Genomic DNA, 27,613 nt, shown 5'->3' on the forward strand with positions numbered 1-27,613 from the left:
GCATACAGTTATTATTTAAAAGCTTGAAGAGGTCAATTCATAAATCCAAAAGACCTCCAAAGGACAATGACAGGTGACAGGTGATGGAAACCCTGCTCTGACGTAGAAAGAACATCATCCTGGGAATCTCTGAAAATTCCCCTGGTGAATGTGTCAGGTCAGGCAGACATGGCTGCTTTACTCATTTCTGCCTCTTCCATTTCACATATTTTTCTATAAATAAGCAAAAGATCCAGCTGCTTTTTGTATAGACATGGTTTATGAATGCTTCATAAAGTAATTCTAATCATGATGGGGGGAGCACTATTTCGTTTCTAAATAAAATATTTTCATCTAAAACAAAAACATGTTCTCTTTTCAACAACTCATATTCTCTTTCCTCATTTAATTTCCAGATCACAACTCAAGTCCTTACTTAATTTAAGGCCGTTTATTTAAAGTCCATTCTATGCATCATTGCTTTCTGAACATATAGTTTACCTTCAGAAGAACTTAAATGCGTAAAATATAACTAGATATGATTTCTGTGCAAATGTAAGAGAATATGCATCAATTTACTTTGCCATTTCTTTAATAGCTTTATGATCACATAGCTAACCAGAAGGAAAAAGATTTAAAGATAGCACCACAGATTTAAGATCCTACTTTCTGAAACTATCATTAGCTTTTCTGGTGCAGGTCAGAAAAGAAATGGAAGTTTTAAATTGTAATTTGCAAGAAAATAGTTGCACGATGGCTTGGAACCAAACAAATGATTTTTTAGATTTGCTCTCAGTAGTTATAGTTTTTATATTTCCCTTTATCTAATGTGTAAATTTTGTTCAGAAAGGAGTAACAGAAATTTAACGATGGTTTTCAAACAAACTGGAGACAGTTTTCACAAATTAGAAAAAAAATGCAGATGAAGCAATCCAGTATTAGCTTGAAAACTATGAAATTATCAGAGTCAAGGCTTCCACTGTGTTATGCTCCATTATCGTTAGCACATGGGCTTTAGGCCTCTGATGAGAAGATGGCTACTTAGGTTCCAGTCATCATGTCAGGTTAATCCTTCAATAGGAAGATGGAAAAAGACAAGTAACTAAAGGATTTGGTCACAGGTTTTGTTCGTTTGTTTGTTTGTTTGTTTGTTTTTGTTTTGTTTTGTTGTTTTTTGGTACTGAGACAATTGAACCCAGGGATGCTTTGCCACCAAGCTACATCTGCAGCCCTTTTTATTTTTCATTTTGAGATAGGTTCTTACTAACTTGCTGAGGTTGGCCTTGAACTTTCAAATCTCCTGCCTCAGGCTCCCAACTTGCTGAGATTACAGGCATGTGTCACTGTATCTGGCTTTTAAGTAATTTTCAAATAGCTGATATTTTAAGCACATTTAAAATTTAAAATTCAAAAGATAGAATAATAAATATGTCTTCCTCCCAAAAGAACCTCTGCATTGTCAACTCCAAGGCACACCACCGGCATTGTTGTGAAAGTGCTGATCCCTTGGAGTTGTTTAGTTCAACCCTGCCTCCTGCCTCTCTCCTTCAGTCATTCAACTCCTCAGTTATTCTACTCTCTTTTGACAAAGCAAAAAAAAGTGTCAGCCTTTTAAATATCCTACCAGAGAAGAATGTTTTACTTACCTCAATGATTTATATGGGTTTCTTATATATCTTCTTGTACAATTAGAAAACAGAGTGGTTTGCTTTGCCTGGATTAAAGACTTTGGGGGTAACTGTGAAAGACCCACAGATCAGGGTAGCAGTCCTCCATGGAAAACAATAGGTGCATTGAAATGATAGAGTTGGTAGATTTGGGTTGTGGTTTATACTGTAAGACAAATTAATGCTGATGAAACTGATAAATAAACTACTGCAACAAATAATATAGTACTCTTGAGCCACATAAAACGTCAGGTAGATCTTATATTAACTTAGAATTATGGCTAGAATATATATACTTTCAACTGAAAGTAAAAAAGCAAACAAATCAGATAAAAGCATCATTATAGCTATCACATTTACTAGTGTATATGCATACATATTTAAAAGTCTGGAGGGATTTATTAAGTAGTCAAAACTGATTCTTTTTGTTTGAGGTTGTGGTGTTCTGTAGATAGATTTTTTAAAGTTTTAATTTATATACTTTTGTGTTTTTAAGTGTTTGCAAGCATGTCCTTTGTTGAAAAGTAATATACATTAAAAAAAAAAAAACAGTTTTAGCTTTGTAGAAAGATTGAGGGTGTGAATGATGTTGCTCAGTGGTAGGGTGCTTGTCTGGAATGCAGGAGGCTCTGGTTTCAACTCCCAGCTCTGCTAAAAAAAAGACAAAGGGAAAAAAATAAGAAAAATTGATTAGATAGTACAGAGAGCTTCCATATAATTCCCCACACATATGCACATATAGTTTCTTCTGTTCTTAACATCCAACATTAGCATAGTACATTGTTTATAGTTAGTCAACCAATATCGCTATATTAACATATAAATTTCATAGTTCTATCAAATTTTCATAATTTTTACCTATGTCTAAATCTGGCTATTATATCACATTTAGGCTATAACAATCAGACGTTTTTATCATGAGTTCTTTTAAACCTAAAAAAAAAAAAAATCCATTTTCTTTAAAAGATAATAAGCAAATAAAGTTTAAGAAAAACTTAGATTTCTTCATTCACTTTATCAGGCAATATTTGCTGAGCTCCTATCTTTCAGGTAATGATTCAGTGGAGGGATCCAGGAGTAAAAATAAGATTTCTGCTATTGGGGCAATTCCTTTCCTTATTCAGCAGGCTCATTCATGATTGGAAAAGAAAATAATCAACCAGGCAATGGAAGTAATAAAAATAAAATGGCAGAGATACTGTGCTGTGCAAAGAATCTTTTTTTTTAAGTCGTGATTAGAAGTAACTGTTAATTTACATAGTGTGGATCAGGGAAGACAGTGAAACTAAGTCCTAGCCCTCTGGGCGCAGTCTTGCTCCACCTGGACAAAGAGCATTCCAGATCACCCTGGGTAAAGGTGTTTGAGGGAACAGTTGTTGGAGAGTCTGGGAGTAAAAGAAGATCAATATGTCTAAAGCAACAGGTTGAAGGAGAACATAGTAGTAGGAAGGCTAAGGAAAAGACTTAAGATTCTGAATGCCATTTAAATGCTTTAAACAGGTCATAAAGCAGTGTTTTTGTAAGATGAATTCGGATGTTAACTTCATTTTCTTCTGATATCCATTCTTACAGTTTCAGCTAGTACCTTTAGTCAATTCTCAAAAAAATAGTTGATCAATTATTTTATACACTTCCAGATTTTTTCATTAATCCATTCCATCCACTAATGAGCCATGTTTTAAAAAGGCAAATCTGACCATTACTTTTCACTACTCAAAGACTATCTGTTTTGCACTTTCAGAAAAAAAAAAAAAGTCCATGTTTTGCACTACAGTGTTGAGTGCCTGACTTCTCTGGCTAATCCCTCACACCTTTAACAGTAAATCCTGTCCTTCATCCTTGGATCCTGCACTATCAAACCACAGGGGCACTTGTAGATCAAGCCTCTGTGTCTTTGTAGTCACAGTACTTTTTTGCTTGGGTTAATTCTACATTCCCTTTTCTTTCTCCTTCCCTTCATTGCAGTAACCTTGTCTTATCTGTCAACACCCACTTCACATGTCAATTACTCTAAGGAAGCATTCTTTGTCCCACTCTGTCTGGTTGAATGCCCTCTTTTGTGAACTTATAACACTCTCAGTTTCCTTCTGTGGCAGCAATTATCGAGCTGTATTTTAATGTCTCTTTCCTCTTCTATCACTGAGTTCCTTGGAAAGAAATATTGCCACTTTTATTTATGTGTCCTCAGGACCTTTTAAATTGTACTTAGCGTACATTAAATGATCTTAGCTGGGCAGTTGAAGCTCCTTCCCATCTTTGCAGTCCACACTGCAACAGAAATCTTGACACCGGACATTATCTCTCCTTTCATTCTCCCTTAAATTCACCATACTGGGCCTTTGCCCTCACCACTGAAAGGATACTTGTTGAGATTATTAATGATTTGAAACTGCTAAACCAATGGTCAGTGGTCAAATTATGTTACTGGACCAATCAGAAACATTGAACACAGCTAATCACTTCTTCTTCCTTGGTGGACTCTCCTGAACATAACTCACTTGATTTTTCCTCTCACCTAATCAGCACTTATTTCAAGTCTCACTTGCAGGTTACTCCTTTTCTCTCCAAACCATTAAGCTTGCAAGGTTGCCTAGCACAAAGTTTAGTCCACTACTCTGTACTGTCACTACTTGGGTGATCTCCTTGATTTAAATAAGTACCTCCTGTATGCCTATGGTTCACAAATGTTGTCTCCTGCAAGACCACTCTCTTGAAGCCTAAAATTAATTTTTCAGCCAACTTCTCAACATTTCATTTGTCATTTAACAGACACCTCAAATCTTCCATGTCTGTACTGAATTCTTGATCTTCACCATCTCAGTGGATGTGGCTAAGCCCTACTTCTACTCTTTTCTCTTACCTTATTCCTAAAAGCTATGCCTTTTAAAGGTTTGTGTGTTCCCACTTGAGGACTTTCATTCACCTTATTCCTTCTGATTGGAATGTTTTTTCCTCCAGATATCTACAAGGATAATTCACTCAACTCCTTTATCTATTGAATTGTTACCTTTTCAATGAGGCCCATATAGAACATACTATTGAAAATCACTAACCACCCTCTACCCCAACATGCCCCTGATTCTAGATCCCCTCATCCAGTCTGTTTTCATTTTAATTTACATGACATTTTGCATCTTCTAACCTTATGTACTCGATTTGTTTCCCTTGCCAGAATATTCAGTTCTAGGATTCTTTTTTTCCCCCTCTCTGGATTACTTAAGATATATCCCAAGCATATAGAAGAGTGTGGTCACCTATTAAATGCTCCAGAAATGTTTGTTGAATGGATAAATGTCCTGCTTTTAGGAAATGATCCATGAAATGAAATGGTTTGTTCCTCTAAACAGTCTTCCTTTGGTTTTTCTTTTTATTTTACACCATTCTACCTTTAGGAGGGGTTGAGGTGAGGAGGGGAACTTAAGGTATTATGAGTTCAAGAAGTAGAACTTTGTGGATGCTTTTATGATTGTTATTATTTTATTATCATTATTATTTGTCCTGGATTCTGAATCCAGGTCCTGGAACATGCTGAGCACACACTCTTTTAGTGAGATGTACCGCAATCCCAATTATAAAACAGATGGAAAACTTTTCTTTGTCTTCTGTTTTACCAAGCTAACTAGGGAAACCCTTTCATCTGCATTGTTCAATGTTCTTTCTTCACTTTTCTCTCTGTTCTTAGTGGTTCTGTGCCATTAATTATTTTCCACCTGTTAAATTTTTATGGATAATGTTAGATATACCAAAAATTGCTACTTTTATTTATGTGCCCTCAGGGGATTTCCATAAGCCTATTTTAATTTATGATGCCTAAACTATGTCAAGAACAGACCTCTTGTGCAAGCTTCTGGCCTATCTCTACCTTTTCTAATTGATGTCATTCAGATTCTTTGCATTCAAAATAAAGGAAATGTGAGTTCCACATGTTCTGTCTGTCTTCTCCTAATACATACACATACACTAGCATTTTAAGAATAAAAAATTGTTCCTTTTCCTTTATGCCCATTGTAAAGGAGTACTTCATCTTTGCCTACCAAATTTTCTGTGCATTGCAACAATCTTTATTTTTCTCACCAACTTTAATTAATCAGCAAATCATTTAAAATGTATTTGAAATTTTTGTTTTTCTTTATTGCTAGAGCCAGAATGAATGGATTTGAAACCTGATTCTACACCATGTTAACTAATTAGCTTTTTTCAACTTTTATAATGTATATTACTTCTCACTTTAAATTTTTCAGGGACATCTTGTTGCCTCTTTTAATTTCTTCAGATTCCCTATTCCCTTTTACCTCTATGATTATAAGTACATACCATACCTCTTGCCTCTGATCAGAATTGAATTTCAACTTGAACTTTGCATATTTAGGGATTCTTTATCATACAGAACTTGTTCCTGGCTTTATTATTAAAACCATGGTCATGTTGGGTTTAATTAATTACTTAATTATCTGGCCTCATTATATTACCACATTGAGGGAAGGGTGAACATCTCTGTCTACCTGCATTGAACCTGACTGGCACATTGAAGGTGTTCAATTAATATTTGTTGAATGAATATTAAGTTATCAAGAAGGTAGAGTTAAGTTTATAGCTCTGTGTAGTTCCTGTAATACAGTATAGATTTCAATGACAGCTTTCAAACTACATTTTAAAAGCAATAGTCCAAATACAGTTTGATAAAAGCAATGCTTTTTAAATAATAAGGGATCTCAGAGGTTGAGTCTTTTCTTGTTCTTCTGCTAAAGGTCCTTATTACTATATTAAGGTCAGTTGTGTTATATGATCTAATTTTAATTAAGACTTGAAAATGCCAATACTTCACTGTAATATAAAAGGGAGTTCAGAGATTAGTAATTTTTATATGCTTAATAATATTAAATGACAGTGCTTATAAAATGAACCTTAGGTTTATTGATCAGATGTGTAAATATCAGTCACTCAACCTGACTTCTAATAAAATACCTACAAGTTATAAACTGTTTTGAAGACTTTTTGAACATTCGACCTTTAAGTTTTTGATTTGAATCAATATCTAAATCCAGATTGGAGTACAAAATGCCCTATTTGATAATGATTTAAAGCTTTTGCTCTGTTTTATTTTATTCTCAACTGATAAACTTTATAGCAAAGAATACTTGAAGAAAACTTTTGTTATTCTTTTTAAATTATTAATTAATGTAAGCCATATTTATGCATTTGTATTTGTGTGTATGTGTGTGTTTTGAAAACTGCATCCTTAGCTGATTTCCTCCTTGTGTGAACATTGTAGAGTGTACTTATACAAACTAGGAGGACTCAGATACTACTTGGTGATATGATCTTAAGGAACCACATGGTATACGTGATCTGCTGTTGACCCAAATGCTGCTGTGTGGCACATGAACACATATATGGTCAGAAAGCAGGAGGTAAAAGCAAAGAAGACCTGAAGATATATTTCTCTTCCTCAACATATCCTGAGACTTAGACATGAAGAAAAATTTTGAAACATAACTATAAACTTACTAGAGCAAAACCTGTTGTCCAGTATGATTATGTATATTGATAAAAAATGTTACATTTATCTGGGCATGGTGGTGCATACCTGTAATCAGCGGCTGAGGAGGCTGAGGCAGAAGGATTACAAATTCATGACCAGCCTTAGCAACATAGGGAAGCCCTAAGCACTTATTGAGACCTTGTGTCAAAATGTTAAAAAATTAAATAAAGGGCTGGCTCAGTAGTAAAGCCCCTGGGTTAAATCTCTAATACCAAAATGGGGGTGGGGGGTGAGATGTTGCATTCAGGAGGACTATGGGAAAAACAAGAATGTTGAAGTAAAGAGTAAAATATGATTTATATTACTAGGCAGTTTTTCAAAAGTATGCCAGCAATTTATTAGTTTGGTCTTTTTATACATATGATATAATTGCTCCTAACTTCCCTATTATGTCTCTTAGCTTCCAATTTCCTCTTCAGGTTTAGGGAAAGTATATTTATCCTTTAGTGCTCAACTCAAAAGCAAATGCCATTGACCTCCCTAGGAAGAATCCATTCCCTTACGTACAACATGATGTGGGTTTGTAGTTCTATTTTGAGTTCACCTCCTTCCTTGGAGCACAGGAAAATCAAAGGCAAACTCCATTTTTGTTTTCTTTTCATTTCTAACCTCATCCAACAGTGCCTTCCTTAGTCCTTCTCACATCATACACATTTAGTAAAATTTTCTTGAATTATGGTGAAAATTAACTTTGGTATATTTTGGTACATACAGTTTTTTTTTTAATATGTTGTTAATCATAGTGGATTATGTTCCTTGCAGTAACTGGTTCAAATTTTCCTCATCGCAGCTTCTATTCTCTTCATTCCTTCTATTCCAGTCTTCCTACTTTCCATCCATGGTGACATCTGAACATTTTATTCTCCCACTTTTGGGAGACAAAGCAAAATGTTATAGAAATCAAAGAGATGTTTTCTGTTTTATTATTGTATATAAGGTCATTAAGGATTTTATAATAAAAGTAAGTTGTGCTTTGATAGTGAGAACTAATGAGTTCTGCAAATGAACTGAGACATTTACTGTGGGAAAACACAAATGAACATCATCTCTCCCAAGGACATCAAGTCTAGTGAAAACATCTAGACACAAAATATGGATCATTCTATTAAAGATAAATAATCACTAAAATGGGAGCCTACTGTGGTCTGGGTGTCTCCCTTATTCATATATTCAAGTTTACTACCAAGTGTGGTGGTGTTGGGAGGTGGAACATCTGGGCACTGACCTGGTCACAAGGGCAGAGTCTTCATGAATGGGACTTATGAAGATGCCTGAAACAGCATGTTTCTCTTACATCTTGTGAGGCAGCAAAGAGTGAGACCTCCCTAAACTCTGAATCTGCTGGTGCCTTGACCTTGTACTTCATAATCCCAAGAATTATGAAAAATAAACATACATTGTTTGTAAATTAGCCAGGATGAGGTATTTTTTTATAGCAGCCCAAACAAACTGACAAAGAGACTTTTGTGTTATTAAATCTCCAAACTGAGAACAAGTCAGGAAATATGGCTAGTTAATAGGTTTTATTTTTTGTGGTTCCTTTTTGCTCTTATAAAACCAATCTCTTCAGAGATTTATTTTTCCTGCTGGTATGAAATTGGAAAAAATTGAACTTAACTATGAATTTTCATTGAATGGCAGGTCATTTAACAAAAAAGTCATTAACAATGTTTTTGGTCCTTGTAAATGAGGCAGAATCCCCACCCTCATGAAGATTGCCTTCAACCCAGTGAGGGTTATAAAAAAGTCACATAAACATATGAGATACCTTTAGAGAGTAATATATATTGAAAATAAAATAAAACACGTAAGAGATTTCAGGGTAGGGAGGTTTCTCTAATAATGGATGCTGTCTTAGAGCACATGATATTGGAGCTAAAACCTGAATGAAGTCATGATTAAAAAGCTTATCTTCAGAAAAATGCTGTGGTGCTGAAGTCTTGTATTATTTCACACTCATTACTTGTATTGAGTTATTTATTGTTGTGGCTTTCAAGTGAGGAAGAAGGGCAACTAAATTCCTCAGGTGATTCTTCCGCCTTTCCTCCAGTTGGAGATTTACTGCTCACCTGGGTAAGAAGTGTCATTGATGTGTTTCTCAGCAATAATTCTTTGTGTACTCTTTCTAAGGAATTTTAGTCTATTGCATAAACTTATCCTCTTGGAATAATTACAAAAGTTGCCATTGCAAGAATATGTAGCCATTTTTCTCCCAAATATTTTTATATTAATTCAACAAATGAGTGAATTTTCCCTTCTAAAATATACAAAATGTGATCCAGACTTGGTGGTGCATAGCTATAATCCTATGGACTTGGGAGGCAGAGGCAGTAGGATTGCAAATTCCAGGCCAATCTCCGCAATGTGAGACCTTTCACAAAAAAATATAAAATGGTCATGGATGTGTCTCAGCAGAGGAGCACCCCTGGGTTAAATGCCCAGTACCTAAAAATAAATAAAATTCATAAAGTGTGATTATAAAATGTTCTTCACAAACACACCACAGTTTTACCAAATGAATTAAACAATTCAAATGACTTTGCCTAAGGTCTGCATTTAATGATAAGCGTTCTAAAACAGTTGTGTAATGTTAATACATGTTTAGAAGGATATGCTTTGTCCATGATCCCCATGTGCCTCTAAATGACTTCTGAATCTTTCTGATTTATACGTGATTTTTTTTTTTTATGAGATAGCTTAATGTACTTAAAGGCTAGAAGGCAAACTATGTAATGAGCTGGGGAGTATCCATCACTATCCACTCTGAATTTAAAATATGATAAGCCTTAATTTCTCGAATGGTTCATATATTGTTGAAAGCATAATTTATCATAAAGCACACAGAAATTTACTGGCAGAAGTAGAATGTAAATTTCCAGTGTCCATATCTTATTTAGTTTCAAGTCCTCTACAAAGGATAAACAAATTAGTTAATATTTAGTTTCTGATAAGGATAGTGCTGATTAAATTTACTTCAAAAAATTTTAGATTATTTTAATCTGTACAAGTTAAAATGATCAGGTGATTTTTTCCCCTCCTGGATTGAGGCATTGTGATGGCAATATAAAGTTCCATAAGATAAATACAGGACCAGCCTTATTTTTTTCCATCTTATAACAAAATTTTAGATCAGGAAAAAATTTAAGGCAGAAAACAAAAATGAGTTAAAATTGTTGGACTTTAAAGTGATGTTCTCATATCTGCTCTAAATTTAATAAAATTCATTGTACCTTTATCATTCAACTTAGGGCTGCAATACATTTAAGCTTTTATCTGTATAACCAAATAAAATGGAAATCAACCTGGTTTTAAAGACAAAAAATATTATTACCAAATGTCATCATTTATAATAAAATAACAAATACATAAGTGTTCAAGAAAATCAAATCTGGTTATTGTTTATCATTGAGGAGCTGTGTTAGTTAAAGTCAATTAGACTTTCAATTAGTGGGCAACAGAGACACACCAGCCACTTTTAGAAAGCTTAAGGCATTTGTATTCATTAGAGAATTAAGATGGATCCTCTACTCTACTCTTCTGTTCTTAAAACTTCAGCTATGTAGTAGCCTTGGTAGTTAAGCTGTGTCAGGGGTCAAATTTGAAGACTGCATTGTAAGAGTCAAGAGTAGTTCTTTACAGATATCACTGTGCATTTATCAGATATGATTTGTGCTTATTAAGTGATGACACCTGTGAAGATGCCCCACTGGACTATGATATCAAGTGAAAGTAAAAATAAGACTGCATCTTGAGCACTTATATAATCCAGGCACCCTCTTACATTGATTGTATTATAAATGAAGTACAGAGAAGTTAAGTAACTTGCCCAACATCACATAGCTGGACAAGAAGCCGAGTCTAAGGACAACTTCTGTGGATGCATTTCTAAATCCCACACTCTGATTGTATCTATTCATTTTTGTGCTAACACATCCTTGCAATTATATTTAAACAATCATGGCTAGGTGTTTTTTAAGAAGGCTAAATGAACCTTCAAGTTATCTCAAATCCCATTAAATCTTAGATGTTAGACTACATTTTAATGTTGTGTCTTTAACAAATTTGTAAATTATTTAACCTTTAATATAAATTTCATTGAAAGCTTTTTTACAAACAGTGCTTAATTGTTGAGAATGTATTCAGATTTTTTTTTAACTCTGGACCTTATACTTCTTCAGCTGCAAAACTAAGATAAGTAATAGCTTTGTGAAACTTAGATACGTTAATAAGTTGGTGCATTTGATTCATTGGTATCAGTTGACAGGCACAATTTTTTTGTTTTTGTTTTTTCAAGATAAAGCAGCCTGTTGTAAACAAGTTCCTGAGTTTGCTTATCAGTTCTTACAGGTTGTACTTTATTTTTGTTGTTTGTCTTTTTTTTTTTTTTTTTTTTTAATGGAAGCTTTTGGGTTTCCCATATAGAGATCATGTCATCTACAAACAGAGATGATTTCACTTCCTCACTTCCAATTTGGAGAGCTCTTACTTCCTATTTGTTGACCGACATAATACCTCAAGTACTGTGTTGCCTGGAAGTGGTAAAAGTGGGCATGCCATGCTTGCCTGGTTCCTGATCTTAAAGGAAAAGCTCTCACATTTTCATGGTTGACAATGATGTTCACTAAGGGCTTTTCATATATGGCTTTTACTATAGTTAAGTAGGTTTCTTTTATTCTTTGTTTGTTGTTTTTCTCATGAAAAAGTGCTGAATTTTGTCAGAATTATTTTTACTCATCTTTTGAAACAATTGTGTGACATATTCTATTCTGCTAACATAGCATATCACATTTATTGATTTTTTAAATATTGAACTATATTATTTTATGTTAACTATATCATTTTAAATGTTAAACTCTATCATTTAATCTCAGAGATAATCATGTTTGCTAATAATTGCATGATCCTTTCAATACACTGTTAGGTTTGATTTGCTGGTATTTCATTGAGGAATTATGCATCTATATTCTTCATATGGCCTCTAGTTTTCTTTTTGGAGGTGTTTTTGGCTTTTGTATCAAAGTAGTAATGCTATCCTCATAAAATGTATTTAGAAGTGTTTCCTTTTCTTCAAGTTTTCAGGAGAGTTTGAGAAGAATTGGTGTTAATTCTCCTTTAAATGTTTTCTGTAATTCACCAGTGAAGCCATTCGTTCCTGGGCTTTTTGAGAGGTTTTTGATTGCTGATTCAATCTCCATACTAGTCCATTAAGACTTTCTTTGTTTCAATTATTTCATCTTGAAACAAACTATTTAGAACATGGTTGGAGAACACTGTTGAAGTTGACCATATTTCTTATTTTCCTTTTTTCTCATTTCACCATTTATAAACTAAATAAAAACAAGAAAGGGCAGAACAGAAATGCTTATCCTCGATGAAATTCCCTGATTTAAGATTTCAATTAATAAATGGAAGAATACTTAATAATCACAAAGATTATTAGCCAGGCGCAGTGGCACATGCCTGTAATCCCAGTGACTCTGGAGGCTGAGGTAAGAGGATCAGGAGTTCAAAGCCACCCTCAGCAAAAAGCAAGGCACTAAGCAACTCAGTGAGACCCTGTCTCTAAATAAAAACAAAATAGGGCTGAGGATGTGACTCAGTTGTCGAGTGACCCTGAGTTCAATCCCCAGTTTTTTTTTTTTAAAAAGATTATTAGCAGGTAAAATAGCTGTCCATTTAAAAAAAGAGACATAATTCTTGTTGCATGGGGCGGGGGGAGGTTCAGAGCATTGCTAATGAATTCAGAGAATCATTTGATGCCATAAAAAGTACTTCTTTACACTCAAGAGGGTGATGTCTTCTGTTTGGTTTCAGAAAGCATCTAAATGTGTGTGTGTGTGTGTGTGTGTGTGTGTGTGTAGAGATTTTCCTATCTGGCATCTCTTTTTTGGCATATCCTGTTTGGCATTACCCCTAGGAGAACTTCCTGGAAAGCAGATAGTTTTGCTTTGATTCAGAAATACTTTTGTTTGATTACTAGGTCATGCTTTAAACCCAGAACAAATGACAGAGCTAAGCACACTATGTGAAAGTGTTCAGTCTTTGAATAAATGACGGATGTTTTTGGTTTGTTAGTGTGATGCAAAGTCTTCAAGGTGTGATTTAGACTCAAAAGTCCAATAATGTTGATTTGGGGCCAGAACTTGGAGTAGCTGGGAAAATATCAAGAAAAACAACTTCTATCAAAAGGCAAATTAGTTTTTGAAGCGGGTGTTAATTGGCAGCCTAGGTGTTTCATTATGAAGCTGAATTTTTAACAGTTGTTACTTGGTTACTATGAAAACAGCAGCCAGAAGAAAACTCTGCAGTGTAAAGGATATGTCTCCATCTCGCCCAGTCCCTCTGCCAAGGTGTCAATAACGTGATTCCCGTTTTAAAACACTTACATGCAGTCTAGAAACTATGTCTGTGTTGGCTGTTTATTTAACTTTATTTCTGGATTAGAGGCATATTTTATAGTGAATAGGTTCAGAGATGATCACTTTCAAACTGCAGGTGTTATATTTTTCTATTTTGCAAATCTCTGGGTTTGAATGAAATTCAATACCTTATTGGGAGAACTGGGTTTTCTTTGTAACCTACAGCATAAAGCAAACCACAGGAGATATGTAAGTTTTAACTATAGAGATGATTCTTTTGGATGAAGCAAGGAGAAATATGGTGCTTGTCTTTCCACATGGATGAACCCACTGCTGATTAAAACAATAAACAAAAAACACCTGAGGTCCATTGGTATAGTGAAATCAAACTGTTTATTCCCCTCCCTAATAGTAAACAGCATGAAGAAGATTTCTCTCCATACATCCATAACCTGGGATTATGTATGTTTTGATATTTTCTCCATTCTGACATTTTACTAGCTGACTAATGGAAAAAAAAAAAAAAAAGAAAGAAAGAAGAAAAGAAAGGTGTTTGTTCCGTGAGTCTTTAACCTCTAGGAAGGAATTCCTATACTGTCATGTCTATAGTCATCCTTTCCATCTCAGTTGTGGTCAGTCTCCAGTTTTATGGTTATCTTTAGGAAAAAAAAAAAATTATCTGTTTGAATTACTTGTAAACAGTTCCCCTAGCCAGATCATTTAATTATGTGATCACAGTGTTATTGAAACCTGTGATGTTGATTTTGTGGAGCAAGTATGACTCTATTTGTTGACCTTCAAAGAAAGAAACAGGTTTTTCTCTTGTCTTACAAAGTCTCAGAGAGGGTTTTACAGAAAAAAAAATAATAATAATGAATGCTTCTGCTGCAGCATGTCACAGGGGAGGCTGGGACAATAGTGAGCTCATGCGCACCGCTGATCCTTGCTTGCTGGGCAGCATGTTCACCTGGATTTCTGACAGCTATGTGGGTTCACTAGAGACCTCTGTCATTCTGTCCCTCCTCTCATAGGCAATGGTTGAGACAGTTAACAACCTCCTTCAGCCACAAGCTTTGAATGCTTGGAGAGACCTGACTACAAGTGATCAACTACGTGCAGCCACCATGCTGCTTGACACCGTAGAGGAGAGTGCCTTTGTGCTGGCTGATAACCTTTTGAAGACTGACATTGTCAGGGAGAACACAGACAATATTCGTAAGTGGCCTTTGTTATACAGAAGGTCCAGAGACCCTTGTATAACAGGAAAGGGAAGAGAAAAAATTGTACCAGGCACCCCAGATATAAATGACTCCTTATTTCAATAGAGATAAGTTGTTCTTTCACTCAGATGAAAAGAGTGTCAACCTTTCAGGTTAATCAGGTTGAAAGTCCTGTATGTTAAACTCTTAGGACATTCTGATATGGGATATATGGGATATAACATTCTAGGATGGCTTACAGGGAGGTCTGTTCATTTTCAGAATTTTTACATATGTATTTATCTATACATGCTTTGTAATATTTCTACATGTGAATTAGATACTCTAAAAAGTCATGTGATTAAAGATAATAAATTGATAATTATATTATCTGGCTTATAAAGAGTATACATCTGTTTTTATTGTGGTTTCAGACATAACTGATTCTATATCAGGACATTTGATAAATCTGTTTTATATTTATTAATTTTAAAGAGAGATCAGTAATGATTTGATATGACAATTCCAATATGAGGATTTTTATTTAATTCATAAAGCAAAGATAGTATTTTGAAAATTAACCAAAGGCCAATGACAAAGTAATAAGATTTAGGTTTGAATTTTAAAATTTAGACTAATATATTATGGATACATTTGTAGTATTTACATGATTTTTCAAGTTTTTATTTGCTTTATGTTGAAAAAATGAAATTACTGATGGTATATTTTCTTAAAGATTGAACTTTTTTAACATGAAAAATAGAACAAGAACTTCAGTGTTTTGATTACAGAAATATTCTTGTAACTTTGTCATGTTTCTCAATGTATGTGTTGGATATCTCTTTGTTATTAATAGAACTAGAAGTTGCAAGGCTGAGCACAGAAGGAAACTTAGAAGACCTAAAATTTCCAGAAAATATGGCCCATGGAAGCACTATCCAGCTTTCTGCAAATACTTTAAAGCAGAATGGCCGCAATGGTAAATTAGAGTTTTTTTTTGTTGTTGTTGTTTGTTTGTTTGTTTTATGCTTAATAGTATTGAACTTGCATCAGTTCATTGCTTCTTGGCTTGGAATATAAGATTCACTATCTGAGACATCTCTCTCTCCTTATATCTTTCTCATTCTCCTGCTTTTCTTCTTCTTCTTATCTACTGTACCATCAATATGACAATACTATTTATTCTGCAGAATTCTCTTGTCAGATTTGGAAATTCTTCCATTGCTTTTCAGTTGTGAGAAACTTGAATATGAGGAAAATTATGAGCTCCAAAACCCAGATGATATGATTATTCTTCAACAGATTTATCTTTGTAAAATTTTCCATTTAATTTTACTTGTAATTTTTAAAGTACATATATTTTTTTCATTCAGTATCTTTTTGAGAATTTCTGTACTTTTTCTTTGCAAAGCATCAGAAAATTTAAATGTAAAGAGATACTTTAGAGCAATGGAACTGGTATATATAGGTCAGCCTAGCTTACTGCTAGATTGAATTCACTGAAAAAAAATTAAAATTCAATAAATAAGTAATTTCATAGAGAAAGTACATCCCAAATTTCACCAATCTTAGAATTGTAAAATCATGTTTTTGCTAAGACATGGAGATCTTTTAACCTGTGATATAACAGGGGGTGGGGGGAAGGGTGACTTCAGGCCATAGCAACATATTATGGGGTGAATGGTTTTCAAAAAAATAGATCATGTTAAACATTATCAAGAAAAATTATATTTGTTGTCATCAGAATAAAATGCTTTATAAGTGCTAGAAGTCTTACAAGAGCAAACTAATAAATTACTATTGTGTTGCTCATTTGATTAAATAGATTTTTTGAAGCGACAATAAGATTGTATACAATCAAGTATAATTCCTGAGTAATTCCTGAGTTATCCTGTAACTGTTTTCTCTGCTTTTGCTCCTGTCCTCCATAATCATTTTCTTTTGAGAAAGGGTCCTTCCAGAAACAGAAATCTGACTGGTTCATCTTGGGTAACACTTAGAATGAAATCACATGACTTCATTGGACCCACCACATGCTTCTTGGTCCACTTCTTCCCTACCTCATTTGTCCCAGCTCATGCCTATCTTAGCATACCCTCTGTGATCCAAGTAAACCCAGTCTTATTTCTGTTTCTCACACATACTGCTCAGGCTCCTACATCAGGTTTTTGTGCAGATTCTTTTCTTTCTTCTTAAAATGTAATTTTTTTGTGATAGCATCCTCTGCATCATTCACTTCTTAAAAAAATCTTACCTCTTTAGGGAAAATCCTCCTCATGTCCTCTTAGGTAGATCACTCTTTCTCAATCACTCTTTTCCCATTAAGCCATGTTTATGCCAATGCTTCTCCATAGCATTTGTTCTTTTGCCATTATAAGAAATTATATTAGTATTAATATTATTTTTTTACTGCCTGCTTAATGTCTGACTCTCCCTCTAGGCAGTAAACTCCATGAGAACAGGGACTTCATTTATTCTTATTACTGATATAATCCTACTGCTTTAAACCATGCCTGGCACTTCAGTGTACTCACCAAGGACACATTGAATAAATGTGTGAAACCTTCAGACACAAAGCAGATGAGGACTGAAATATGTCTGCAGTAGTCATAATAAGATGTGATGGTAACTGGACATCAAACCATAAGTGAAAATTGGGATGAATTATCAATTGATCATAAGACAATTAAAATAAAAATTTATAATATTAAGCTTTTGCCTTTCAAAAATCAGCACTTGTAAAATCCAAAGGGAAAGAACTAAAATTATTCTGTTGTAAGAGACAGCAAATTCTTAGTGAATTACTAGTATTTATATAGTACTATGCTGACAGATAAAGATTAAATAAGATTTCCTTCCTTGTGTAGCTCTCATTATAATCTCTTTGCTGGGTTATTGAAAGGAAAAAAAGAGTCCCGTGATATATGTCTCAGAAAACAGGCTGACAGCAGCCTGTACCACAGCACAGAATCTACTATGAGATGTCTCTGCTGCCACATTTGGGGTACAGTAACAGCACTGCTGCTGCTGCTGTTGCTGCTATTTCTGCTCTTCTTCCTGGTTTTTGTGTCAATAGCTCTTCATCTACAGAATGAGAATACAGCATCTGTTTAGATGCAGCTAGCTGAGAGGTGCCCAGAACAACCTCTTTGCAAGGCAAGACAGGAAGGCAAATACTGTAAATTTTGCATCTATAAATCCCTAAGCATAACACATTTCTCAAACATGGGAGTACAGATTAGATGTTAGACAGCCACCCCTCTTTATATTATAGAGTTTTGTTTTGTTTGTTTTTTTTTTTTTTTTTTTGGTCTATCATTCCATTCAACTGAATTCTCTTTCTTTCTCTACTTAACTCAAAGATTCAGAAATGGGGACTGTGATTTCCTCATCTCTGTAGCCCCAGTGGTTGGACAGTGCCTGTCTCTTGGTGAACTGGTATGCCTGTATACTGGAAGTAACACACAGGACTTGAGTCCCTGCCCCTTTCCCCTCCCAAGGAAATGATACCTAAAAGTATAGGTAAAGTTTTGGTATCCTTTAAAAAAAAATTGCAATTGAGATATAAACAAGCAAATTAGCATGTAATAAAATACACAAACTTTTAGTGTTTAGCTTAAGGAATTTGACCATCGTATATAACTCTGTAAAATCACATAAAACAGAAAATAAATTTCTTTCTATTACCCAAAAATATTCCCTGGTGTTTCTTACCACTCTTTTCATTCTCTGTGCCTACCTAATAAACCTTTCTTCTCATTATTATTTTTACAGACAAAATTGTCCTGTTCTTAGATTTCATATAATCACATATTTCATACATATGCACTTTTTTCTCTCTGGATTCTGTAACTCAGTAAGATATTTTTGACATTTTTGTCATTATGTCCTACCTACTTATAGTTTGTTCTTTTTGTCGGGGGTAGTACTGGGGATTGAACTCAGTAGCACTCAACCACTGAGCCATATCCCCAGCCCGGTTTTGTATTTTATTTAGAGGCAGGGTCTCACTGAGTTGCTTAGCGCCTTGCTTTTTGCTGAGACTGGCTTTGAACCCAAGATCCTCTGCCTCAGCCTCCAGAGCTGCTAGGATTACAGGCATGTGCTACTGCACCTGACTCTTACAGTTTGTTCATTATTGATGCCTAGTAGCTTCTATTATCATATGGGGCTTTTATGAATAAGAATTCTGTATTAAAGTTTTCTTATACAAATTTTCTTCTTTGTGGATATATGCTTTCACTTACTAGGAAGAGAATATATAGGTTGACCTTTAAAAGAAATTGCCATTTTTCTTAGTAATCAAACATTTTAACACACCCAGCAGCAATGTACAAGAGTTCCAATTGCTCCACATCCTTACTAACATTATTGTGGTGAATCTCTATTAAAAATTCTAGTTGGAAAGAAATGCTACCTCAAAATTTTAATTTCTATTTCCCTAATTACCAATGACACAGATCATTTTTCATGTGTATCCTGGTCTTTCACTTATATTTTTAAGAATTTATTTATGACTTTTTCCATTTTAAAATGTTCTTTATTATTTAATTGTTGACTAGCAGAAATACTTTATATTTACGTGAGTCCTATCTTTTCCCCTCATTTGTGCTTTGCTTTTCATTTTCTTGATATGTTTTGATAGATTCAAATTTTAAAAATTTGATACAGTTCCGTTTACCATTTTGTGATTTTTGTCATTTTTGAATCCAATCTAAGTCATTTTCCCTTTCTTAAAGTTAAAATGTATCATCCTATATTTTGTTTTAGAGGCTTTATGGTTATGCTCTTATGCTTAGGTCTATAATCCATCTAAAATTCAGTTTTGAATATGGAGTAAAATAGGATTGAGTTCATTTTTTAAAATACTGATATGTAGTTATTTGAGTAGAATTTGACTTTCCTTTTCTCATGAATGATTTGGAATTTTGGTGCCAAGCAAATAAATGCTTGATTTTTTAAATTGCTTGTAAAGATTTGATTGGTGTCTACTTAGAATTCATTTAAATACAATGTACAAACTGATCAGTGCTTTTTCCCAACATGTACACATTTCCATTTACTTCAGGAGAGATCAGAGTGGCCTTTGTCCTTTATAACAACTTGGGTCCTTATTTGTCCACGGAGAATGCCAGTATGAAGTTGGGTACAGAAGCTATGTCTACAAATCATTCCGTTATTGTCAATTCACCTGTTATTACAGCAGCAATAAACAAAGAGTTCAGTAATAAGGTTTATTTGGCTGATCCTGTGGTGTTTACTGTTAAACATATCAAGGTAAGAATGTTAAGATTAGTTGTCCACATTATCCATGTTCAATATAACTTGAATATTAAATTAATTTTCTATTAATATCTTTCTATTATTTGACATATTACAGTTCATTATCAGCAAGATATGGTAGTGCTCTTTTTTGTGAGGGGAGAATAAGTAGATCATAGCTATTCTTTCGAGAAAAACAGAAAATAACGTTACTGTAAGATGATGGATATGTTTTTGTCTTCTCTATAATAGTAATCTTTTTACTATATATATGAATTCAATAACATCATATTGTATACCCTAAATGTACAATATAAAATTTCTTGTTTTAAAATGAGCTAGCCATACATTAAAAGAAACTGTAGAGTGCTATGATGTTGTAAGTAATTATGTCTTTGTGTGAAGATAGTTTTGTGTATATAAAAAAATATTGTAGTTGTAAATTCAACAAATATTTCTAAAGAGCATCCTTTCAGAAGTTTATTGTTCCTATCAATTTACTTCTTTACTATGAAATTGACATTAATTGATATGATTCAGAAACATTGATATTGTATTCTTAATAATAATCATTTAAAGAACATTTAACCTCTAATAAGATAGAATAAATCACAGACATTCAATTTTTATAGAATTGATGAGTCCCACTTCATATGAAAACATTGGTTGATATCACCACAAGAATTGGAACGGAGTATGAGACTGTGTAATATATGAATAAAATGCTTACCTAATTTATATGATCATCAAGTAATTATTACCTTTATTGGCTTTTTTTTTTTTTTTTTTTTTTTTTTTTTGCCATAGCAGTCAGAGGAAAATTTCAACCCTAACTGTTCATTTTGGAGCTACTCCAAGCGCACAATGACAGGTTATTGGTCAACTCAAGGCTGTCGGCTCCTGACAACAAACAAGACACATACTACTTGCTCTTGTAACCACCTAACCAATTTTGCAGTACTTATGGCACATGTGGAAGTTAAGGTAAGATATATGTCTTGCAACACAAATCCTTTAGCATGCAATCAGTTTTCTAACTATAAAAAATCCTAAGTATATGAGCCCATCTCACTTCAGTATCTCTCCAGTTTTATGGCAATTCTGTCCATAAACTCTTTTTCTTTTTAATTTTTTTAAATTAAATTGTGAGGATTGAACTCAGGGCCCCCACATGCTAGGCAAACACTCTGCTTTATGAGCTACCTTCTCAGTTTATCCAGAAACTGGCATTCAGGCCGTATCCTATTAGATGTTTCAAAGAACTGGTTCTCTTTTCCTATTACTAATATAATTCATAAAATTGAAATGTGCTAATAAATGTTCTCTAGTCTCCTGGTTTTCATTTTGTGTAAAAAAAACAAAGAAGCATATATTCACAAACAGGTCAAGATAAGACCCCCGAGGTCCAGAGATTAACAGAGTTGTGTTAGGAAGCTGGGATTGGATAGGTTGTAGAGTAAAAGGCTATGCATAGGATTTAGTTCTGTTAAAGTGCCTCCTGGGAAAGCAACTAATGAGCATAATATATACAGACCAAGGTAATACAGAAGGATTGGCAAATTCTAACAGTGAAATGGGTTATGCTTATTCAAGATGATGCGAACCTTAGGAAAAATCTAGATAACAGGTAATTTCCACAGTCAGACATGTGGTTAAGGGCTATATCAGTTTCTTCCTCATATGAGTAGTTTTCATATATGGAGACCGATCAGAGATGGAGACTGTAAGCTTGTATAGAAAAGAATGGCTAAAAGGGTTAGCCATTTACAGGAGAACTGTAAAGGGAAGAGATGTAGTACAAAAACACAAAACAGTTCAGTGCCTCAGTGGTAGGTAAAATTAAGGTTGAAACATTCAGCTTACGGAAATTTACATTGTTGGAAACTTCTGTTTTTGCTCTAAGCAAGATACTTCAAGAGTAATTGAGAATGCTAATACCTTGCTTCTGTCATTAGAATAGTTTAAGAACTAGAGTTGACTTGGATCCCAGTATAAGTGCAACCAATAATTAAAGCTGGAAGAAAGCTAGATTATATAAATTGTGTGACATAATAAAGGGATGATTTGCTAGGGTTTCAAATAAGATGGCCATTGAAAAGCATACTTTTTTTTTCTGAAACATTTAAAGAATCATAGACTAAATAATTACACTTAAAATCTGAAAATGTAGCTTACTTTATTTTCTAAAAAATATTTTAATGAATTAAATACAGTTTAAAACATATCAGTTATGATTTTTAAAAATTATTAGTCTTATGTAAATTATAAAAGGTAGCCATTAGAACTGCCATTGATATTTTTCTTTGGGTAGGGTAAAATAAAGCATGGAAATTTTATGCAAAATTTAAAGCTTCAATTTTCACAGCGTCTTACAGTATACTATCATTGTCCTAATTATTTGATATACATTGTATTATAGAAGGAAAATGACTTCTTAAAACCCTGGATTGGCTTTGGCAATTAACAAAATTTTCATTATAAAAGTTAAGGTTACTTAGCTGTTCAACTGTCGTAAATGATATTTTTAATCATACTTGTCGGGTTAGCATGTATTTGTTTAAAATGTATTTCTTAGAGTATAATAATTTGAAAAACAAGATAAATGTTGCCCTCAAGAAGTTGACAGGGTTGTTTTTGTTTTGTTTTGTTTTTTTTGTTTTGTTATGAGACATAAGCAAATAGCTACATCATAATAAGGTAACCATAAGAATGAAGTTTGTACAATCTACTGTGAGGAAATTGAATATGTAAAGTCAGGAAATTTTTTAGATTGTGGGTGATGATTTACAAAATGTGTAATAAGAGATTAATGAATTAGCTAGAAAAGTTGTGAAGGCTATTTCAATCAGAGACAACAGTATGAATGGAAACTGAAGATGTTACATATCATGGTGTGGAGAGCATGGTACAAAGACTTTAGGGTTAATGTACCATAGGTACAGTGTGGATAGCTAGCAGTTGGTGATGAACTGAAGAGTTGGGCAGGACTGTGGCATGAAAGGCCTCAAATAGAAACCCAGATGGGCCGACATCTGTAAATTCAGAGTAGGAGTCTGAATCGATGCTCACATATCACATGTATGGTATGTCTAAATATTATAAGTAATAAATAAAGCTCGAAAAGATGAAATATATCCTGACCTAACACAACATAACTTTATATTGACTGAAGACACAATCTGAATTTAGAATTCTCAGAATCTCCCAAGTTCTGCTCCTGAGCATGGCCATATATGGCAAGCCTCTGGCTCCCAATCAGTGGTTCTCCCTGCCTCCCCCAAAGTATGACGTCCCCGCAAGGGCTATCTTTCCAGGGTCTCAGAATGTACTGGTGGTGTGAGTCTTTGCTGTTATTTTAAAGGCAATTAAGAAACAATTTTTAGCTAGATGTGGTGGCACACAGCTGGCAAACAGTTAGAGACTGAGGCAGGAGAACAGCAAATTTGAGGCCAACCTCCATAACTTCATGAGACCCTGTTTCAAAATAAAAATGATTGGTGATGTGCTCAGTGGTAGTGCACCACAAGGTTCAATCTTTGTTGTCACAAAGACAAAAAATAAGGAAGGAAGAAAAGAAGGAAGGAAGGAAGGAAAGGAGGGAGGAAGAGAGGGAGGGAGGAAGGGAACAATTACTAGATTTCTAAACAAAATTAGCACTGACTTACTTTGTACTTTCCATAGATTATACCCAATACTCTGTGGATGATGGATGTGAAAACTATTAGATTGCCTCTGTTGTGACAGTTATTTCACTAGTCTTGGTAAAGGAAGTCCTAAACTAGGGTTGTTATGGTGGCCATGAAAAGGATTTATATTTCAAAGATAGCTAGGACATAAAAATACAAAATCTCTATGATCCTTGATTTATAGAGTGTGATAGATGAGCTAGCAACAAGAAGCTACATACTTGTGAATTCCCATCACCCTGATATCAATAAAAAGAGAGGAAGTATTAATGTTCAACACACTTTAAAAATTGAAAACTGTGACAAAGTTGTTATCTACCTTATGTCACTGACACAAATCATTTAATCCCCAATTTTTTTTTTTTTTTTTTGTCTAGAATTTAGAAAGAGAAGGTGTGGGCACCCCAGAGGGAAACCACATACACATCCAGTTAGCAACATAAAAGCAAAATGATCTCAGCTGTGTCAGCAGAGTTCAAATGATATTCTTCAAAGGGATATACACCTCCTTTTGTCAAAACATCACAAATTGATCCAGTTTAGCAAGATTGACTATACTGACAAATGATGGACTTAAATTTGGAAAGTGTTCATCTGGTTCTAGAATTCTATATTTCAATTTACAAAATAAACTCAGGAAAAAAAAATGGATCAAATTTGAGGCAACAGCCAAATACCTTTTTTTTTTTTTTTTGGTAAAGCTCATTGCATATCAACTGGTCAACTGGTCCCCCAACCCATTATAGAAGAATCATGACTGTGACCACTATTGTGTGTCAACAAGAGGTAAAAAATGGGAATCAATATTTTCCTATAGGTGTCAAACGCACAGTATGAGTCTTAAATTTCTTTTATCACAATCTCTTTTGATTGCCTGAGTCAGTCCCATTTTGTTGTTCCCATAACTTAGTTTTGTCACTTTAATGATCAAAAACAAAAAACAAGGAAATAAGGAGACTGATCATCACTAGAAATCTAAAATGAAACACACTAACCAAATTTACATTAGACTAATGTCTTAAATAGACATTTAATTTATTCACACATAATGAGAAATACAGCAGCCAGTTGGAACAAATACTTATATCTACTAGTTGTCACTTTCTAAATCCACAGGAGAATCTGTAAAGGAAACAAAGTGATATTGGAGAATTTTGCTTGATGAATTTAGAAAGAAGCAGCTGAATAATTTTGACAGTGATTAACATGAAACTGTGGTGCCCTATTGCATTCATCTTCCTGCGGGACTCTACCTGTGTCTGAATTGCCCTTATCCATCTATCTATCATGTGTGCTATTGCTACTCTTCAATCAGCCTTTCCTTCATTCTTTTATCCACATTTTTGAGCACTAAGATAACCATCATATAGAATATTGACTTATTGCCTAATATGCAGCAGGATCTCAATAAATCTAACTTGCTCCTTCCTGTTTGGGTGATATATTATTAGATTCCAGCAATTCTGTTGGAAACTTCTGGCCCTCAAGGACTCACATTTTTGAGCAGAAGTAGGCCTGGGAAGAAGAGCAGAGAAACGAAGATGCAGCTGCAGACATAATTTTGATAATTATTGAGGCCTACGCTGTGATTTAGGGATGTAACAGAGGATGATCTTTCTGAGGCAGGAGTGCTTAGGAAGGGCTTATCACGAAAGTGTCCTGTTCTGAAGGATGAGTGGGATAGACTGAGTAAGGCAATGTGTGGAGAATGTGAGTGGGCCACATTTTGCAGCACTTTCTTCCCTTCGTCTTGGTACACTACTTTTTCTTGTTTCTTTCCTTCCTTGTTAATGAGTCTCCCATAGTTTCCTTTGCTGGTCTCTTGTTCCATGACATCTTGTGTCGATCTAGCCTAAGGTACAATTCTAAATATCTCTTTTTTCTCCCTAGGTGATCTTCTATAGTCGTATGGCTCTAAATGTACTTTTATGGTTCACATATTTCTATCTCCTTTTCTTAACTCTAGACTCACAGATTTAACTATGATTTGATATGACTACAGATGCTCTAGACTTAGGTTGTAATTATATCCCAATAAAGCCATCATAAATTAATATATCATAAGTCAAAAGTGCATTTAGTGCACCTAACCAACCCAGGAGCATAGCTCCTCCTTGTCTACCTCAGATGTGCTCAGAATATTTATGTTAGCCTATATCTGGGCAAAATTGCCCAACACAATTTTGCCCAAAGCCCATTTTGTAATAAAATGTCCACTATCTTATGCAATTTATTGAATACTATTGTGAAAGTGAAAAGCAGACTGGATGTATGTATTCAGGAGACAGAGATGGGTGTTTTGTAGATATTATGACAGAACAAAGCAAAGCACAATATCCAAAAGACACTGGTAATACAATAAATTGGTACGATATTGGTTTTTTATTCTCATGATCACATGACTGAAAGCTGCAGCTCCATGCGATCCCCAGCATAGAGAGTTGATATCATATCACAGGTTGCTACATACAATTCAAAATTTGCAGTACAGTTTCTACCAATTATATCTTGCTCTTGCTCCATCATCATAAAACAGTTGTAAGCTGCACCATGGTACACTGGGGACCATCAGTACTTAGACGTATGTAATAAGTTTTAGCACTCTAGGACCACACTTTGGTATTTTCCCATTGGAGTCTTCTTCATCTTAGTGAATGGCCACTCTGTCCTTCCAGTGCTCCAGTCCTGTACCATATAGTACCTTTGATTCATCTCTTCTCACTAATATTGCACACTCAGTCCCATTAGCATATACTGTCAGATCCAGAGTCTGACCTCTTCTCAGCATCTTCATCTCTGTCAGCTAGGTTCCAGACCCTATCATCTCCCCTTTACTTTGTTGCTTTAGCCTCTTAATGGGTTCTCTGCTTCCCTCCATCTCCCTCTTCAGTCTATTCTCAGAATGGTTGCCAAAGAAATACTTTTAAAAATGTGAGTTGGATCACATTAGTTCTCTGACTGATTCTCAAAATCACATTGTGTAAATGCTTTAAGATGCAAGTCTGATATTTTATACCTTTGAATCAGTCTCCATTGACTTCTTATCTCAGCAGGAGCAAAATCTCAAACCCTGGCCCAGATCCCTTGACCTCCTCTCCTACTACTGTTTCCCTTGATCACCTAGCCCCAGCCTGTGCATGGACACACCAGGTGTGCTTGGAGTAAACCTGGAATCTCCCTTCTCCCAGCCCCTGCAGACACTCACATGGCAAACTTTCTGGCCTCCTTCAAGTTTTGCACAGTCACCTTCCTGATGAGAATATCCCTGCCCTCCTGTTTTAAATTTCAGATTATCCTGTCTGCACAAAAATCGGAAGTGAGGCAAACCAGGTCCTTTGCTTCAGAGAGTTTGTATTTTATCAAGGGAGAGATGTGTTAAGACATACTGTTGAATGGGATGCTGAGAGATTTTAGCTAGGTTAGTTCAGGAATGTAAGAAAAGGAAGGGGATACTTCCACCCATTAACTCAAGTTTGTTATGAGAAGTACATATTAATACTGAAGTGTTCTTGTTTTTCTATTTTTTTTTCTACAAGAAGGGGAGTAGATTTTTATGGATTTTGTTGTATTTTCTAAATTTGAAAGTTTTCTCATTATTTGTTCAAAATCCTTTTTTAGCATCTGACATCTAAATAAGATAATATTGATTAACATTTTTTTTTTCCAGTGAATTAGAACTCTCAAACTATATGGTAGACCAATGTAAATGTTTTAAATTAAATACATTGTTTACCTGTTCCTAAATATGTTCTTCAAACTAAATTAAAATGTAAACAGATTAAAACACATATAGAATGAATGCTTAATTTCTTAAAATGCATGTATTTTAATTTATTATGGATATTCCATATCAAAGATCAAGTGTATTTTGAAGATTTTTTTTTAAAAAGTGCATGACAATTAACTGCCAAAAATTAGA

The 27,613-nt window shown here is 34.4% G+C and overlaps 1 protein-coding gene across 6 annotated transcripts in view; it reads left to right on the forward strand.

Moving 5' to 3' along the window:
* Adgrl3 (adhesion G protein-coupled receptor L3) overlaps positions 1-27,613 on the forward strand; it is a 395,548-nt gene that overhangs the window by 271,137 nt on the left and 96,798 nt on the right. For all 6 annotated transcript variants that reach the window (XM_076865221.2, XM_076865222.2, XM_077110223.1 and 3 more), the window contains 4 exons: positions 14,579-14,762; positions 15,603-15,725; positions 19,815-20,023; positions 20,816-20,992. In XM_076865221.2, the coding sequence (XP_076721336.2) occupies positions 14,579-14,762; positions 15,603-15,725; positions 19,815-20,023; positions 20,816-20,992 (693 nt within the window). The remainder of the gene's footprint in view (positions 1-14,578; positions 14,763-15,602; positions 15,726-19,814; positions 20,024-20,815; positions 20,993-27,613) is intronic.

The sequence above is a fragment of the Callospermophilus lateralis genome, chromosome 8 (genome assembly GCF_048772815.1).
Source record: "Callospermophilus lateralis isolate mCalLat2 chromosome 8, mCalLat2.hap1, whole genome shotgun sequence".
NCBI lineage: Eukaryota > Metazoa > Chordata > Mammalia > Rodentia > Sciuridae > Callospermophilus > Callospermophilus lateralis.